We start from the raw sequence: 16,826 nt of genomic DNA, 5'->3' as shown, positions 1-16,826 counted from the left end.
AATAATTTGGGGTCAATTTAAACATTTTGTTTTGATAATAGTGAACCATTTCATTCTGATTTTGATTATTTTTAAATATATATATATATTCTAGTATGTAATATAAAATAAGATTGAAATGAAAAGTCATTTTGAAAAAGAAAATCTAAATGTTCCATTCTGACCTTATCAAAACACTTTTTTTAAAAAAAAGTTTTCCTTTGAAACAAAATTTTCATTGAAATTGACACATTTCTGCAAAACATTTTGCTTTTGATAAATCAGAATTTTCCATTGGAAAAAACATTCCCTCAGAAACTTTCCCACCAGCTCTATGGCACTGACAATACTACTAGGCTTCTGTGAGCTGCTCTCTTTCACTTTGGTATCTCTGGCATGTGTGACAGGGCACACTCTGGATTGCCACATGCTATGAAAGGGAAATCAAGTCCCATCTTGGAATAGAAGCAGTGACAGATTAAGGGTAAAGCACTAGAGCTCGCCTTTCTGCGCCTCATATTGTCAAAGGGTCTCAGTATGAAGCTTTTCCATTGTGACACAAATACTGATCTGAGCCTATTATAGGCTTAATACATCCCTTTGATAGAGTTCATTATGTTCCACCAAGTTTTATATGACAATAGCCAAGATTTTCAGAAGTGACTAGGCATTTGGGGGCTTTTTGTATTGTTTTGTTTTTTGTGGGAGGGGGACACTTCCATTTTTGGGTGTCCAGCTTGAGCCATTGATTTTCAGAAGGCAGGTCCTTAACACTTTCTGAGAAGTGTCCCCTTTTAGGTGTCTCAAGCTTGGGCGCCAAAAAATTGAGGAAAATCTTGAGTGTTCTTCAGAGGGCACTTCAGAAAATCTTGGCCTCTAAGGCTATGTCTATACTTATGATGATGTGTGGAGTACAGACCCTGCATGGGTATAAATAGCAGCATAGACCGAGGCATTGCTCAGCCAAGTAGTGTACAGACACACAAGAACCTTAGGGTATATACCCTACATGCCCAAGCAGTGCCTCCCACATCTGCAGTGCTATTTTTAGCAGTGTAACACCTTGCTGCCTCACCCCTATCAGCTCCTTTCACTGCTGCCTGAAGCTACGCAGTCCAGTGTGTAGCTACACATCTCCTACATGCTGCTGCCAGCGTAGACAAGGTCTAAGGCTTATAACAATGGAATGTCTACAAATCAGACACGGTTATTTTGGGATGCTGAGGTGGCAAATGAAAGTATGCATGACTAGTACGGAAAAACACATTTGTGCTCTTGGAACAACTGCTGAAGAAAATTTTGTTTAAGCAAACATTTTATTCTTTGTATCACTGCCGGTCATGTCAGTTTTGATTATTGGTTACATGTCTGCATGGCAAGTGAGTTAGACTAAGTCAGAAACTAAATACAGTCCCAGCAATATAGTGACTACACATTGTGGGCTGTGGAGGTGGTGCTGAGACCTGGTCATAGAGGCCTTTTATGTTTGTTTTGGACCAGGAGTAATTTCAGAGTAATCGGCATGAAATTTGAGGTCACATTTCCCCCCTTTGACTAAAACAATGGGAGGGGCTGGGTTTTCAAGCTAGTCTCAAAACTAAATCACAGCACTATGAGGGTTATTGACTCTTCTTGCCTGGGTCCTACCTGCTATAGAGACACAATAAACTCCAATATTCTTACTCCCTGTGGCCTCAAATCTGCAGTCCACTCAATCTATTCTCCATGAGGCATGTCAGGTGCCTCATTCCCCACATGATGTCACCCATCTTTGCTCCTACAGTACCTTCTGTTTGGCCAATCCTGTGCTGTTTGAGAAACCTCTGACTAGCTGTAGCAGCTGCCCTGCTGTTTACAAAATTCTTCTTAAGCGGTCAGTGGAGCAGACATTGATTTGCAAGTGAGGTGAATAGGTTGTATGTGAAGATTGGCCTGGAGGTTTGATGGGATGCTTACTTAGTAAATTCCCTCTCAGGCAGCTACTGGGTCATGCAAAACTAGCAATAACAACATAATATAGTAACCAGCAGTCGGGGAAACAGAAGGAATAACAGCACACTGGGTGCACTACTCACCTTTAGAATTGTGCTTTAATTCATTGATCCCAGAACTGCCAGTGTCAAACCTTTCTAGCACAGAGGCTAGATACAAGGAAGAGCCAGGGACTACTATGTTTACATTTTTGGAGGGGTGTTTGTGGGCCTACCAAATTTCCCAGGGTCAACCATCGTCTCATTGTTTTGTGGCTGAGCGGAATGCTGTCCACTTCACATTTGCCTTTGTATTCACCCTCATGGTATTTTAACAGTGGACAAAGTGTGCTTTGCTGATAGTCTAGGAAGTGGTCTGTGAACGTTTCAGGTGAAAGGTGCTATTTAGAAGACATGAAATCAATCGGAATGTGATTTATCCAGTTTTTGTTTCCCAAAGCATGCTTTGGGTTGTATTCATATATGACTAATGATAAAGCACGTCACTAGGACCATAGCGTGCAAAAGTCCATTGCAAAACTCCTGTTGACTTGCCTGGAAGTGACACATTTGTAGCAGTGGCAAGATGCAGTTCCCAGAGTAGTTACGTTCTAGTTTTGTGGATGTTGCAAGGGATGAGTAACCTGTACAATCTTCTAATTAATTTACACAAAAGGTGAATTCATTTAGGAGAGGGGCCTGAGACCAAGAGTACAAGGATTTGGGCTCTGTGTCTGCACTGCGTCTCTTCTCCAAGAGATGCGTTTCAGAGCTCGCAATTAGACAGATGTTCTAAATTCCGATGGCCAAGAACCCACAGCCATCTGCCATTATTTTAGCTTTTCAGGTGCTTAACTTGAGTGAGTGTGATATTGCTAGTCCAATCCAGGAGTGCTGTTGGGAATCCTGGAATGGAAGGAAATACGGTTCTATCACAAAAGGTGTAATATGTAATGCTTGTATGAATTGAAAGGTTATGAAAGACAGCACCAATGAGGTCACTTAAAAAAACCTTTCCATTGTTTTGTGGGATTTTTTATTTAAATAGCCAGTCTGATTTGAATAAATGTGTCTTTAAATACGATCTTTATATTTGCAGGGGTTAAACATCTGAAAAGTCAGAACGACTCAGCATTCCCAGAGGAGGAAGAGGGTGTCAATGAAAGAGAAGAAGAATGGGACCATTAATTAGCATTGGGCTTGTGTAAGAAAGGTTATTGTGAATAACTGAACTGCTAAACTTTCCATACTTAACATGGAATTCCATTGCTTGTGTTTCTGAAACATTCTTCATCTCACCACTCCAGGCACACATAGCAGAATGCTTTCCGGGGAGCATTCCTTGACTGGATTTTACAGCACTCTGCAAACTTGTCCTGTGATACTTGTAACTGAAGATAAACATTTATTTTACAGTCATTTTTCTTTCCTTTTTTATGACTTAAAAATGTAATTTGCAAACATGTTAGTAATCTAACTTCAGTACTGCCAGAGCTTAATTACTGAATGTGATCTGTACTCCAAGACTTATTGTAAATAGTACCAATTTAAAAGTTACAAATAAATACTAAATTCATTTAGACATGATTTTATGTCGTGCTGTGCTTCTATCTAACTTGAAGAGAAATTTTTAGGTAAGGTGAGTCTTTAGACCAGGAGCATCTTTTCGCATATTAGGGTTACACCTAGTAACATACTTCAAACCCAAGCTAAAGCAGAGATGCCTGCTTAATTCTGCACTGCATTAGTTCTTTGTAGTTTTCAGTGTATGTACTGCATATAACAGTTCACCACTTCTTGCTTTCCATAAAGGTATGTATCTGATACTGCGCAGTCATTCAGGGATACATTAACTGATTTTTCCTTTTTACTACTGAAGACAATCATATGAGAACATTAGGAAAATCTTTGATTTGGTGGAGACTGGCTGCCTCAAAATATTGGCGATAGGCTGCAGAACCTTTCCACTCTAAGAGAGCTGGTTCAATTTTGGCCTGGTTCAATAGTGCTGTTACCATTTGACAGCTCATGTCAAGTTCTGTGAGTGCTGAACATCAGGAAAGCTTATGAAGGAGCAGAAAATGAGATGGGGTGGACAAATCAGACTTCTTTAAAGTTGTATTTAACATATTTTTAATGGTCCATCTTTAAACTAAGGACAACCTTTCACAACCTGTAGAACTGTGGTAGCTAAGGTTGTCCTTGGTATAAAGACTCATTTTGAATTTAGCCTTTCATCCCCTTGAGTCCCACTTGATAAGCCAAGCTACTGAAAGTAGATGGACAGGAAAACACAGACTCTTTTGTCAATGCCTTGAGTGCTTATTTGGCTCACATGTAAGCAGACGCTGTGCTGAGAAGACCTAGCATTCATAGGGTCTGTAACAAGTGTTTCTTTGTTTGACAGCCATATCTTTCTCTGTATATGAGTATATCTGTATATGAGTTCTTTAGTGCAGCTCCAGTCACAGACATTCCAAGTGATATTTATGGCTATAATTTAATGAAGAGCTGACTAATAGAAGAAATCTTCAGTTGTGCTGTAGACACAGTGCTAAACTGAGGTTTCTTTATAATACAACCAAAGAGGAAGCTTCCCTTCATAAAATATTTGAATGAAAAAAAGTTGAGGCATTGGCCTGGAACCAAGAAGAGGTGGGTTCATTTCTCAGCACTGCCACAGATTTTGGGTGTGACCAACTTATTTACTGTGGGCAACTCACTTAATCATTCTGTGCCCCAGTTTGCCATCTGTGACATGGAGCCAATTTCTTTCGTCCACCACTTATTTGTCTTGCTGCTTTAGATTTTAAGCTTTTCAGGATATGGATTGGCTTTTAGTGCCTATGTACAGCATGTAGAACAGGGGTGCTGGAACAATTTTTATAATGGGGGGGGGGGTGCTGAAACCCATTGAACCAAACAGTAAGCCCTGTATATGAGGGAAACTGCTTCAAGCCAGGAGATGCTGCTGCACCCCCATCATCCCTATTTCCAGCATCTATGTGTAGCACATTAGGCAGATGACAGTTTAGATGAATTAACTAGGAAATGCAGAATCATGCTTCAGTAACACCATTACATACATAAGACTTAAGATAATAATTACACTTTTATATATACAGCTTATTAGAGTGCATCAGAACTAGTACAGGCACGTATTGTCACTAGAGCTGACCACAGAAAGACACTGCTGTTTTGTGACAACTCTCAACATTTCAAAACCTTTAGAACAGAGGTCCACAAAATTTCAGGGTCGTGCCTTCCCGCTTACCCATGTCTGTGCCTCTTCCCCGCTGCCCTGGGAGCCAGGGCCAGGAGCAGGGCTGTGGCTCCAAGGAGGAGGGGGGAGAAGGTGGGTCAAGGCCATGCCTGCAGCTGGGGGCGGGTCTGAGGCTGGGAATGGAGCTGTGGCCAGGGGCCGAGGCTGGGGGTGGGGCTGGGGCCGGTAGCAAAGCCCTGGCTGGGGCAAAGGCAGGGACAGGGATGGGGATGCAGCTGGGGGGCAGAGCGGGGCTTGTGGCACTCCCTCCCTGACCTCTATTGGGGCTGGCCTGGACTTGCCATCTCCCCACCCCCAATGTCCCTCCACGCCTCCCCTAGGGGGCTGTGCCCTCACAGTTTGGGGACCACTCCTTTAGAATGTTTTCACAAAACTGGAAATGTTCATTTTTGGATCAAAATCTAAGGGGAGTGGAGGCAGGGGAGTGTGTAGTGGTCCCAGGTTCAAGTCTCTACTTCCCTTCCTGATTCAGAGCAGAGCTTTTCATCCCAGATCACTCCAAATCTGCCAGAGCTTGAACCTGTGTCTCTCACATCCTAGGCCAGTACAGTGAATACCAGGCACTAGAGCATAAGTCTCTGGCTCTCTTCCCCTCGCCCCACAACAAACTTTGTGACAACACAGCATGTTTTGAGAAAACACGTGTTCTAACAGTGCTAACTGTTGCCCAACTTTCTCTCTCAAGCATTGCCCTTGTCCTCTCCCCAAGTGTAATTATACCCTCTCCTTACCAAGTCCTATCTCTCGCCAACTAGAATTGCTTCCTATTCCTATTGTCATCTTCGTTTGCAAGGCCCACGTGGTAGACTAGACTGCATAGTCTTTGTGATGGGATTTTTCTGATTGGTAGGTACTGCAGCATATTCTGGGTCCTATCAAAATTAAAATAAAAAATAATCCCAACTGCCCTGCCTCAGTTTCTTTTCTGTGCTGTGACTAGTTAGATGGGGCTAAAATACTGATACACTCCAGAAAGCTTTCTGGGATATGTTGGCACTGCTGCCAATAAGTAGCAGCTAGAAAGAAGCCCTGGAGTTTTGCTGACTGGTGAAGCTGCAGGCAGAGACACACTAGCAAATAAACACAACTAAACAGCAAGAAAGGGTGATGGGCAGTGTTTGTGCGTTTCAGTAGGGCAAGCGCAGGTTTGGTTGCTCCTCCCATTCCTCCCGGCCTCTGCCAATGGTGTCTGTATAGTTTTTCCCTTTGAGTGGGACAGATTTGTTTCAGGGCCCTCACAAAACTGGAACGACAATATATTTTCCTACATATTAGTTATGCAACCTTTACTGTATTTGCAGTGTGTTGTAAGCACTAGGATCAAAGCGGTAAGACACATAGACGTGCGCACTGAAATGTGACTACCCCTTTCAAATCCATGAATCATTTGCAGAGGCAGGGGAGCAATTGTTCTCCAACGCTTGATTTGGGAACGGGGACGGCTTGAAAAGCCAAGCTACTTTGTGACATAAACCAGATTTTAAAGGGCCAGAAACAATGGTTCCTCCTGAATTATCAAAGACGCTATCAAATTTCCCAATCCCAAGAGATGCCCGCAGGAGGAATTTAGTGGGAGAAAGGCTTCTCTGCCTCTCCACTACATCTCAGAAAGAAGCAGGAAGCAGAAGTGGACCGTCTGGCTGCTCTCCTGAGAGCCCAGATAGGGGATTACCAGTCACTCTCAGAAGACATCAGACCTGGGCGGCAAGTTGCAGGTCCTCCCACAGAAAGAGCATGTTAGATAAGGGGAAGGGCTAAAGAGATGGGAATTTGTATGAGGAGAGAGGCCCAGAGAGTAAATTGTGAGGAGCAAGACAGAAGTGATTTGGGAGAAGCTCCACAGTAGGATATGATCTTCATATGCTATTTGGATACATCTCTGAATGAAACGCTTATTGGTTCCCCCACCCCCACCCCATCTCTAAATGTTGCCACTGTGTTTCATCATTTTTAAAAGCCTCTTTCTTTTCTTTCCTGAACCAGCAACAGGCTGGCACCTCCTGCCAAAAGCCTCATCTTGCCCGTGGTCATTACTCAGACTCCCCCCAGCATTATTGGGGGGTGGGGGGAGGAATGCCCAGCTACAGGGCTACACACAGCTTTTTAGATACGGATCAAGTCAAAATAGGAAAGTTAAGCCCAGCCCAGTCACTCTGTGTTCCCCCTTGTGCCACATAGCCTAAGAGGAGATCAAACCTAGAATATGCTCATAAATGTGCTGCCCGCAATCATGGAGAAGCTTGTCAAGAGCCAAAGTGGGAAACATTGCTGTAAACTGGGGTGAAACTCATGAGGGAAATGACTGCAGTCACAGACAGCGGCCAGGTGCTCAGCTGTTGTAAACTGGCACATCTTCATTGGCTTCAGTGGAACTATGCCAGCTTAGTGCCAGCGCCCTTGCTTTTAGAGCTGAATGTTAAAAGAACTGGGTAATTTTACCACCATTAATGCCACTTTGGAGTTCTGCTATTAAAGGTAACAATACAAGTAATTAAACTACATGCTTCAAAGCATACAATGGTCCTCTGTAGGGGTTATCCTTCTGCACAGACACACACCATATCCAGTATTGCACACATGGCTGGATGGAGTTAGGGAGGGGGCGTTTTGCATTCCTCTGAAATGTCAGATGTTGGAGACAGGACACAGGCATGGCTGGATCAGGGATTTAGTTTGGGACGACAGGGCTGTTCCTTTGTTCCTATGTACTTAAAAATATTAATCATTCTACTTAGCACTCATATAGTCTTTTTCATCTGAGGAGCTTCCAGACAGAGCAGCCTCTGATTCACTGCAGAGGAGAGCCTGATATTGCAGCCTATTGGCACAGCCAGTAATACAGAAAAATATGTGGGCAGCTGAATGTACAGAGGCATCAGAACTCAAAGAGCAACAGGTGCAAGTCCATTTCCTGTATACATACACTAGAGCAGTGGTTCCCAAACTTGTTCCACCGCTTGTGGAGAGAAAGCCCCTGGCGGGCCGGGCTGGTTTGTTTACCTGCCGCATACACAGGTTCGGCCGATCGCGGCTCCCGCTGGCCGCGGTTTGCTGCTCCAGGCCAATGGGAGCCGCTGGAAGTGGCGGCCAGTACGTCCCTTGGCCCGCGCCGCTTTCAGCAGCTCCCATTGGCCTGGAGCAGCGAACCGTGGCCTGCGGGAGGCTTTCCCTGCACAAGCGGTGGAACAAGTTTGGGAGCCACTGCACTAGAACAAGGCGGTAATTTCAAGTAGCTATTTTAGTTTGGGGGAGGGAGAGCATTTGTTACTCTGATCAAAAAATGTACAAAGGCCCAATTTTCTTCAATTGTCCGAGTGTCTTTTAAAGATTAGGCAATGTCCTTTCCTAGATTAAGTGGCTGAAGTCAGTAAAAATGGAAAGGAGTGTTCGTTTCACAGCTAACATGAAAAGCATGGAATAAAAAAATTCCATGGCTTTACACAATGAGCGAATGAGTGAGGGGAAAGGGGATTGAGTAAGCAGGTAAACAGTTGCACAGCATAGGTGTGTGCACGGGGTGCATGGGCCCATCAGGGCACCATGTCTCTGGGGCCGGGGGGGGTTGCTCCAGGCATCGCCTCCCGAAGCACCGATTGTCCGGGAACGGGGAACCGCGGCCAATGGGAGCTTCAGGGGAGGTACCTGGAGGCATGGCAAGGGCAGCGTGCAGAGCCCTGTGCCGCCCCTCCCCTCCCCCGGGGCTGCATGGGGACATGGTGAGCGGCGCGGCATGGGGCCCTGGCAGGCAGGGAGTGTGGCTGCGGGTAAGCGGCGCCGGGCCGGAGCCCGCACCCCTCCTGCACCCTCCCCACCCTAAGCCCCTGGCCTGTACCCTGTTGATCTGGGCTAGGGTTACCATATTTTGTGCCTCCAAATGGAGGACACTCCACGGGGCCCCGGCCCCGCCCCCAGCCCCGCCCCAACCCCGCCCCTTCCCTAAAGTCTCCGCCCCCTTCCCTGCTTCCCGCGAACATTTAATTCGCGGGAAGCCTGAAGCAGGTAAGGGGGAGTGTGGGGGGGGGAGGAGGCGCGGCCCAGGCTGGCCCCCCGGCGGCTCCAGCCTGGGTCAGCTCGGGCCCTGGGGTGCCGGCCCCGGCCGACCACCCCCGGCCCGCCCAGCACTGCCGGCCCCCGGCGGCCCAGCGCACCCCCCCCCCCGCTATTGCGGACCGGCTCCCAGCCCCGCGGCCCAGCGCACCCCCCGGCGGCCCGGCCCCGCAACCCCGGACCGGCTCCCGGCTCCGCGACCCCGCGGCCCAGCGCACCCCCCCCGCTACCCCGGACTGGCCCGCAGCCCAGCGCACCCCCCCCCGCTACCCCGCGCACCCCCGGCTCCCCGCTCGGCTCCGCGGCCCGGCGCACCCCCCCCGCTACCCCGGACCGGCTCCCCGCCCGGCCCCGTGGCCCGGCGCACCCCCCCCCCCCGCTACCCCGGACCGGCTCGCGGCCCCCGGGCACCCCCGGCTCCCCGCCCAGCCCCGCGGCCCGCCGCACGCTACCCCGGACCGGCTCCCCGCCCGGCCCCGCAGCCCGGCGCACCCCCCCGCTACCCCGGACCGGCTCCCCACCGCCCGGCGCACCCCCCCGCTACCCCGGACCGGCTCCCCACCGCCCGGCGCACCCCCCGCTACCCCGGACCGGCTCCCCACCGCCCGGCGCACCCCCCCCCCCTACCCCGGACCGGCTCCCTGCCCGGCCCCGCGCCCCTGGCTCCCTGCCCGGCACCGCGCCCGGCCCGGCACCATGCCCCCGGCCCCGCGACCCCGGCCCGGCTCCGCACCGGCCCCGGCCAAAGAGGCCCCGGCCGAGCCCTCCATCCCTCCCTCCCGATTTTCCCGGACATGCCTGGCTTTTGGGGATTTCCCCCTGGACGGGGATTTGAACCCCCAAAAGCTGGACATGTCCGGGAAAATCCGGACGTATGGTAACCCTAATCTGGGCTCCCCTTCCCCAGGGCCGGGCTGGCTGCTCTAACAGCCCCATGTGCTCCCTGGCAGTCTCCCACCTGGCAGCACCAACACAGCCGCTTAAGGTGGCCCGCGGCGGTGCTGCCACAGCCTCCCCCACAGGCAACTGCCCCCTCCAGCGCCCAGGGCCCCAAACCTGCCTGCTGCTCCCCGCGCTGGCCGAGGGCCCAGGCACAACCCGGGGGGGGGTCAGGCCGCCCCTGAGCCCAGCCCACCTTAAGTGGGGCCCGGGAGCCAGCAGGCCCGGGGCAGAGGGCGAGCCCGGCCCACAGGTCTCCCCCTCACAGCCTGGCTGCGAGCTCAGCTCCCCGGCGCTGTTCGGGGGCTCTGGCCCGGGAACCTCGGCCTTGAGTCCAGCCCTGGGAGCAGTCCGGCCCCTCTGCGATCCACCCCGGCCCTGCTGCGATCCGCCCTGGCTGCCTCTGCCCGGCCTGGCCCCAAGCGCCCAGCCCCACCCCCTCTGCCTGGCCCCCGAGCCTGCCTGCCGGGACGGGGGAGCCCAGATCCCCAGCCTCAGGCCTGCCTGCAAACAGCCTACCCTCCTGCCCCACAACTCCCTGCCCTGAGCCCCCTGCCTGCACCCTGTACCCCAACCCCCTGCCCTAAGCCCTCTGCCCCCCAATTCCCTGCCCTGAGCCCCCTGCCTGCATCTCGCACCCCAACCCCTGCCCCACAACTCCCTGCCTGCACCCTATGCCCCTCCTGCACCCCAACACCCTGTCCTGAGCCCCCTGCCGCACCTCTCCTGCACCCCCAACTCCCTGTCCTAAGCCCCCTGCCACACCCTGCACCCCAATCCCCTGCCCTGAGCCCCCTCCTGCACTCCGTACCCCTCCTGCACCCCAACCTCCTTCCCTGAGCCCCCTCATACACCCCACACCCCTCCTCTGTCCCAATCCCTTGCCCTGAGCCCCTTCCTGCACACTGCACCCCTCCTGAATCCCAGTCCCCTGCCGCACCCTGCACCCCAACCCCGTTTTCTGAGCCCCCTCATACACCCCACACCCCTCCTCTGCCCCAATCCCTTGCCCTGAACCCCTTCCTGCACACGGCACCCCCTCCCACACCCCGCCCTTTATGATGTTCGCCTTTAAAAAAAAAATTCCCTGGGTGCACACCCTAATGAAATGTGCTGCGCATGCCTATGTTGCACAGACTAGGAGGGTCTTAAGTGAATAGCACAAGAGGCAGGTAGCGATCAAAGCATCTGTTGTGGTATGTCCCCCTCCAAAGAACACCCTCCTCCCAATTTCAAGTGCTTCCTCCCAGGAGCTCCCCACAGGTTTTGGAGGAGCTGGAAGGTGGGTGCAACATTTGCAGGCCAGGGTGCCTCTCGAGGTGTATTTTCTTCAGTCTACTGCTGTGCCAAGTCAGAAGCCTGAATTTGGCCTTCTGTATTTAGAAAGAAAGCAAAAAAAAAATAAACTGATTTCCTTTTCAGTGTACTCTATCCACATCTTCCAGTATCCCTTAACTCATTATTCACAACACAGTTTATAGGCTTTGCTATTTTTACATTACCCAGTCCTGCTCCCTTGTTATGTAACACTTAACACCCTCCCAACCCCAACCCCACCCCTTTAGAGAGAGATTTACTGAGGCAAACAAATTCTTTAGGAAAATTCCACTGCTTGGCCTACAGCCTGGTATGTGGTGTTTATTCTCCAGGTACAAAACCAGATAATATTTCAATAGAACTAAAGTCTAAAGATCTGTGCAGTAAGGGCAAGACCTATAGTTCTTGTTAAGACATAATTCCCACTAAAGGCAAAGGAACTTTGCCTGAGAACGGCTCCCGGATTTGGCCATTGGTGTATTTTCTCTTGGGAAAACCAGATTCATAATGTAAGCAGTGCTGGAACACTTTCTGCAATGCTGCTATCAATGTATGCATTCAAAGTGGGGGCTATTCTCCAGCAATTGCCTCTATTTGCCCTTTAATAGGTGCTATAAAAAAACCCTAAGAAAGATGAAAAGGACACACATCTCCCTACCCACCACCTTTCCACAATAATTTATGTCATTATTAGTCTATTAATGTAAGTGAAAATACGCTTGACTTTACTAGCGCCCCACTGAAGAGCATCAATATTTCTTGGAGACCATCTACATTAGGCAAAATGCCCATCTCACTAGCCACAGTGTGTCTTTGATGGGTCCAGGAGCAATGGATCAGAGGGTGGGGGGATCTCAAGCAGATGTGGCTGGCACAGTGCTACAGCCTCTCCCACTCCTGCTGGCCTATACCATGTGGGAGGGGGAGGATGATGCGTCTTTTGTGTTTCCTTCCCCCATGTTGTGAGGCCAAAGGGGGATATCTCATACAGCATCCAGGTACTGAAACTTGTTCTGCTCCCTCCTGCTGCCATTGGACAGTAGGGAGTCATGATGGGCCAGCTGATTCGCTCTCACCTGCTGGGACTAGGGAAGTTTGCTTCTGCTGACTGCTGACAGGTAGCCATTTTGGGCTCTCTTCCAGCCCTACCCATGCCTCGTTGCTGGATCTCCTATGATGCAGAGGCCGAGGCTGGTCACCAAATTTATTTGGGGTTTGCAAGGGATTTTTCCATAGGGTGAAGCTGGCAAACTGCTGCCTGGGCTATTCCCCTTCTCTCTGGCATCTGAGAGGTCGCTTCTGGAGAGGTTTAAATTACATTCTCACAACTAAAGAGGCTCTGATGCGAGGTCGCTGTAGCCCAATGGCACGCTGAGGCATGGAACCAGAGCACAACATTGGACAGTGAAGGGTTTACCTGCCTGCCTTGCAGAGCGAGTGGCTCTTTCATCCCCTCTGGCCTATCTCGTGTGTGGAGAAGGTTGGAATTCTGGTTTCCAGGCAGAATTCCTCGGCAGGGCTGAGAGGATAGAGGGGGTATTGCCCTCCTACCTGTCTTCAGATTTGTAGAACTCGGGGGGCATTGATGCCTAGTTGAAATCCATCCTACAACAGCCCTGCCAGATACTTCAGGGAGTGATTCCTGGCTGGTTGCTTTAATAAAGTTGCAGCCTCCACATTTAATCATACTATAGCCTACATGTCTCATTGTTTGTATGCCTGCAGCAAAATACTAGCTTCCTGCCTACCTCAAAAGCACCTCAAGCCCAGGTCTTTGATCTAGGCGAGCGATGGTTAGTGCAGGTCCAGAGAGAGGAGCATTATAGATTTTCAGATATTTCTTGATCCCAAAGCCTGAGGCTGGCTGCTCTAACACCTCACTCTCCCTGGCCATTGCTGGCTTCTCAGGATAGCCACAGTGGAGAGGCTTTCCTGCCCAGGCCTGCAACATAAGGGAAATCCCCAGCTTCCACTTTATGCTCGTAGCCTAGCTCCGTGGTACCAAGAGAGTGGAGCAAAGCGGATGGTGGGAGGGACATAGTGTGGTCCCACATGTCCATACTGCGTCCATGCATTGCTAGCAGTAGCAGGTTCACTCCATCTTGGAAGTCTTTACCCTGCCTCGACCTGCAGCTGTGCATTGTTAGACTAGTGCCCAGTCAGAGAGTATGGGAACACACATGCCTTTTAGCTGCACTGGTGTAACAGGCCCTCTCAATTCTATTGCACGTTGCTGTGCCCTGCCTCTCAGTGACCACTGTGAGCTCAGTCCACTGCCACTCTCCCTTCTTGACAGTCCTAACAGTAGCTCAGGCATTTACTTAGCTGATCTCAGCTGGGCCTGGAACTCCCATGGTTGCCTTCAGTGCCTATTAACTTTACTGACATCACAAGCATAAAAAAATCCAATAGGAAAAATTCAAGTGATCACAGGGGTGAGCACTTTGTTACTAGGGGGAATCTTCATCCTGGAGTTGGCTCAGTAGCATCTGCCAAGCTATAGGCACCCCAGAAAGAGAGAGCAGGAAAAGGCACAGTACTGAAATGACATCACAGGTACAAATGTGTTCACTAGGCAAAGCGACCTCCTGATCCCCAGCTGCGGATTATGGGATAACTAAATCTCAAACCACAAATTTACTGTCCCATGATACTTCACACAATGTTTGTTTCCCTTCACTTTTAGGAGGAATAATACAGACCACTTGATGGATGACACTGCCAGAGGTCGGCAGGAAGGCCGACCCTAAGTGCAGTGACTCTCCTGGAGCACCCAACTCCCTCTGGGCACTGGCCCAGACCACGTCTGCCTCGCAGTCTTTGAGAAAACAAGAGAGAAACCTGTCAGCTCAGCTGAAAAACAATAGAATTCAAACCCCATAAAAATGGGCCATCTTTGAATGAAGAAAAAGCCCACTCTCACCTGCCAACTCAACAAGCAGGAAAGGTCGTTTTTGCTGTTGTAGTCTAGTGCATAAATGTCATTTTAAATCCTGAATATCAATTGAGTCCTATCGTACTTTTCTACTTTTTCAGGCTACAGAGAGCTGCAGATTATGGGATAAGTGACTCAGGCATCCCACAACGGAACAGCTGGAGAGAGTGGTATGAGGAAGGGGCATTCCCGTTTTCCAAAGACCTGTGTTTTTACTGTGCAGTTTTGTACCACTAGAAGGACAAATAGTACATCGTTTGTCTGCAGTTGTGCACTTACCTAGTCTAGACTGACCCTTAGTGGTAAACTGGAAATATGAGCACAGTTCAAATTTCAAAACAGTGCTTTTCCATAATCTAATTATTTGGAAAGGGGTAGATACATATGCTGTATGTCACAGTACATGTAAATAGTCCCTGTAACTGTCAGAAGTATAAATAATACCAGTGCTATCAAAATAATGATTACATGTGAAGAATGCAAAATGAAAATTGTGATGTCAAGACACACTATATTACAAGGAACAAATAAGAAGCCTGTATCGGGCACTAACAAATACCTCAAGCTAACTATGGAATATGTATTAATTAGGTCTCCAAAATACCATCTTTCTGAAAAGCAGCGTATGTGTAATATTCCAACTTATTAATCAAAGCAATGGGACAATGTGAAATCTGCAAAAAATGAATGGATTGCAGATGATTGCCTACCTCTTTAATAATGACAGAGGAACACACCAGCTTCAAATGCCAGTGACTCTCAGTCTTCTTTTTTTAAGCAGCCCATATTTTCAGTTCTCAAGGCAGTGAGGTAGATATGTTGGTTTCTTATTGCATTTTTTCCTGCAGCATTAATTCAATTGATGTTCTTCCCTAATCATGCTAATTATACTGCCATATGTTGCTCTCATCCTTCTTTTTCTGTCCTAATGGGACATAGATTCCCTCTTTTAAATATGTAATTTATTTAGTACATGTATTGAGGGTTTTAACATTATATGAGTCTTTTAATTGCTTTTTTAAACACTCAGCAGACTGAATATTAAAAAATTGACATGAAGGTCAATTATAAATAATATTTGAATTGCATGTGTGGGGTTTTGTCTTTTTCTGTAAATCTCTAATTTAGAAGCATCAAGTTTATAGGAATTATTCACATGACAACACACACAGAATCATAGAAATGTAGGGCTGGAATAGCGTTTGAGAGGTTATCTAGTCCATCTCCTAGTACATAGGCCATCCCTGACCTGTGTTTGTCAAACCTATTGTTAAAAACCTTCAGTTACGGTGATTCCACAACCTACTTTGGTAACTTATTCCAGTACTTAAATATCCTTATAGTTAGAAAGTTTTCCCTGATATCACATTTAAATCTCCCTTGCTGCAAACTAAGCCAATTACTTCTGGTCCTACCTACACCGGACATGGAGAACAACTGATCCCCATCCTCTTTATAAACAGCCCTTAACATACTGGAGACCATTATCAGGTCCCCATTCAGTCTTCGTTCTCAAGAAGAAAGACAAAGAAAGACAGAAAAAGAAAGACCCACTCGAGACCAATTCCATCTGTTTAATAGCACCCTCCATTTAACTCCCCATTTTTCTGCTCTAACAAAAGCTACCTTATAAAAGCTATGGTGCTTACTGGTGCTATAATGCAGATGCATATTGCCTAAAACAGATATTTTCTAGATCAATAAAAATGTACTTGCTGTAAAAGATAAACACTAATATTCAAATGAGATAAAGGTAATCTGAATAGCTCTATTTGTATAGAGCTGTTTAGGTTTCCCAATTAACAGCCCAAGCCCATGAAGTGCAGAGTACACCCATCAATAGGGTAGTTGAATGTGACTTGATGTCATGCAGTGCCTCTCAGCAGCCATTAGTACCTCACAGGACTGGCCATACTAGTATAGAAAATAACCAATAATATAATTGAATAATAGAGAAAGTCAGTAGGATGAACACATCCTTCGTATCATATCATTGGCTGCAATAATGTTAGCTCAAGGATGAATTTGACCTCTTGTGTTCTTGAATTTGGCCCAGGAGATCAATCCGTTTATTCTTCAAGTAATAAAATAATTTACATTTTTATGGGATTTGAAATGATTGCTCATGACATTCTGAGTAGAGGTAAACTGAAAAAAAATCTGACTATATATAGATATAGATATATATATTGGGTTGACCCCTAATGGAATTTTTAAATTTTTCTTTCTGAAATGAAAAACTGAAAAAAATTCAACTGGGGTTGAATGAAAAGTTTTGTTGGACCCGAAACTAATTTTTGTGGTTATAGTTTTTTAGTTATGTTTAAGGGTTTTTTTACACTTTTTGTTTAAATAA

At 48.0% G+C, this 16,826-nt stretch overlaps 1 protein-coding gene across 2 annotated transcripts in view; it reads left to right on the top strand.

Annotated features, from left to right (window-relative positions):
- PPP1R1C (protein phosphatase 1 regulatory inhibitor subunit 1C) overlaps window positions 1–3,536 on the top strand; it is an 84,183-nt gene extending 80,647 nt beyond the window's left edge. Inside the window, exon 5 of one of the 2 annotated variants that reach the window (XM_054044363.1) lies at window positions 3,049–3,536. In XM_054044363.1, the coding sequence (XP_053900338.1) occupies window positions 3,049–3,137 (89 nt within the window). In that variant the 3' untranslated portion in view covers window positions 3,138–3,536. The remainder of the gene's footprint in view (window positions 1–3,048) is intronic. The other variant, XM_054044364.1, reaches the window with a different exon arrangement.
- The last annotated feature ends 13,290 nt before the right edge of the window (window positions 3,537–16,826 follow it).

This window comes from Malaclemys terrapin, chromosome 11, assembly GCF_027887155.1.
Source record: "Malaclemys terrapin pileata isolate rMalTer1 chromosome 11, rMalTer1.hap1, whole genome shotgun sequence".
Lineage (NCBI taxonomy): Eukaryota > Metazoa > Chordata > Testudines > Emydidae > Malaclemys > Malaclemys terrapin.
The sequence above is the reverse complement of the archived record's forward strand: the minus strand, read 5'-3'. Positions and strand labels throughout refer to the sequence as shown.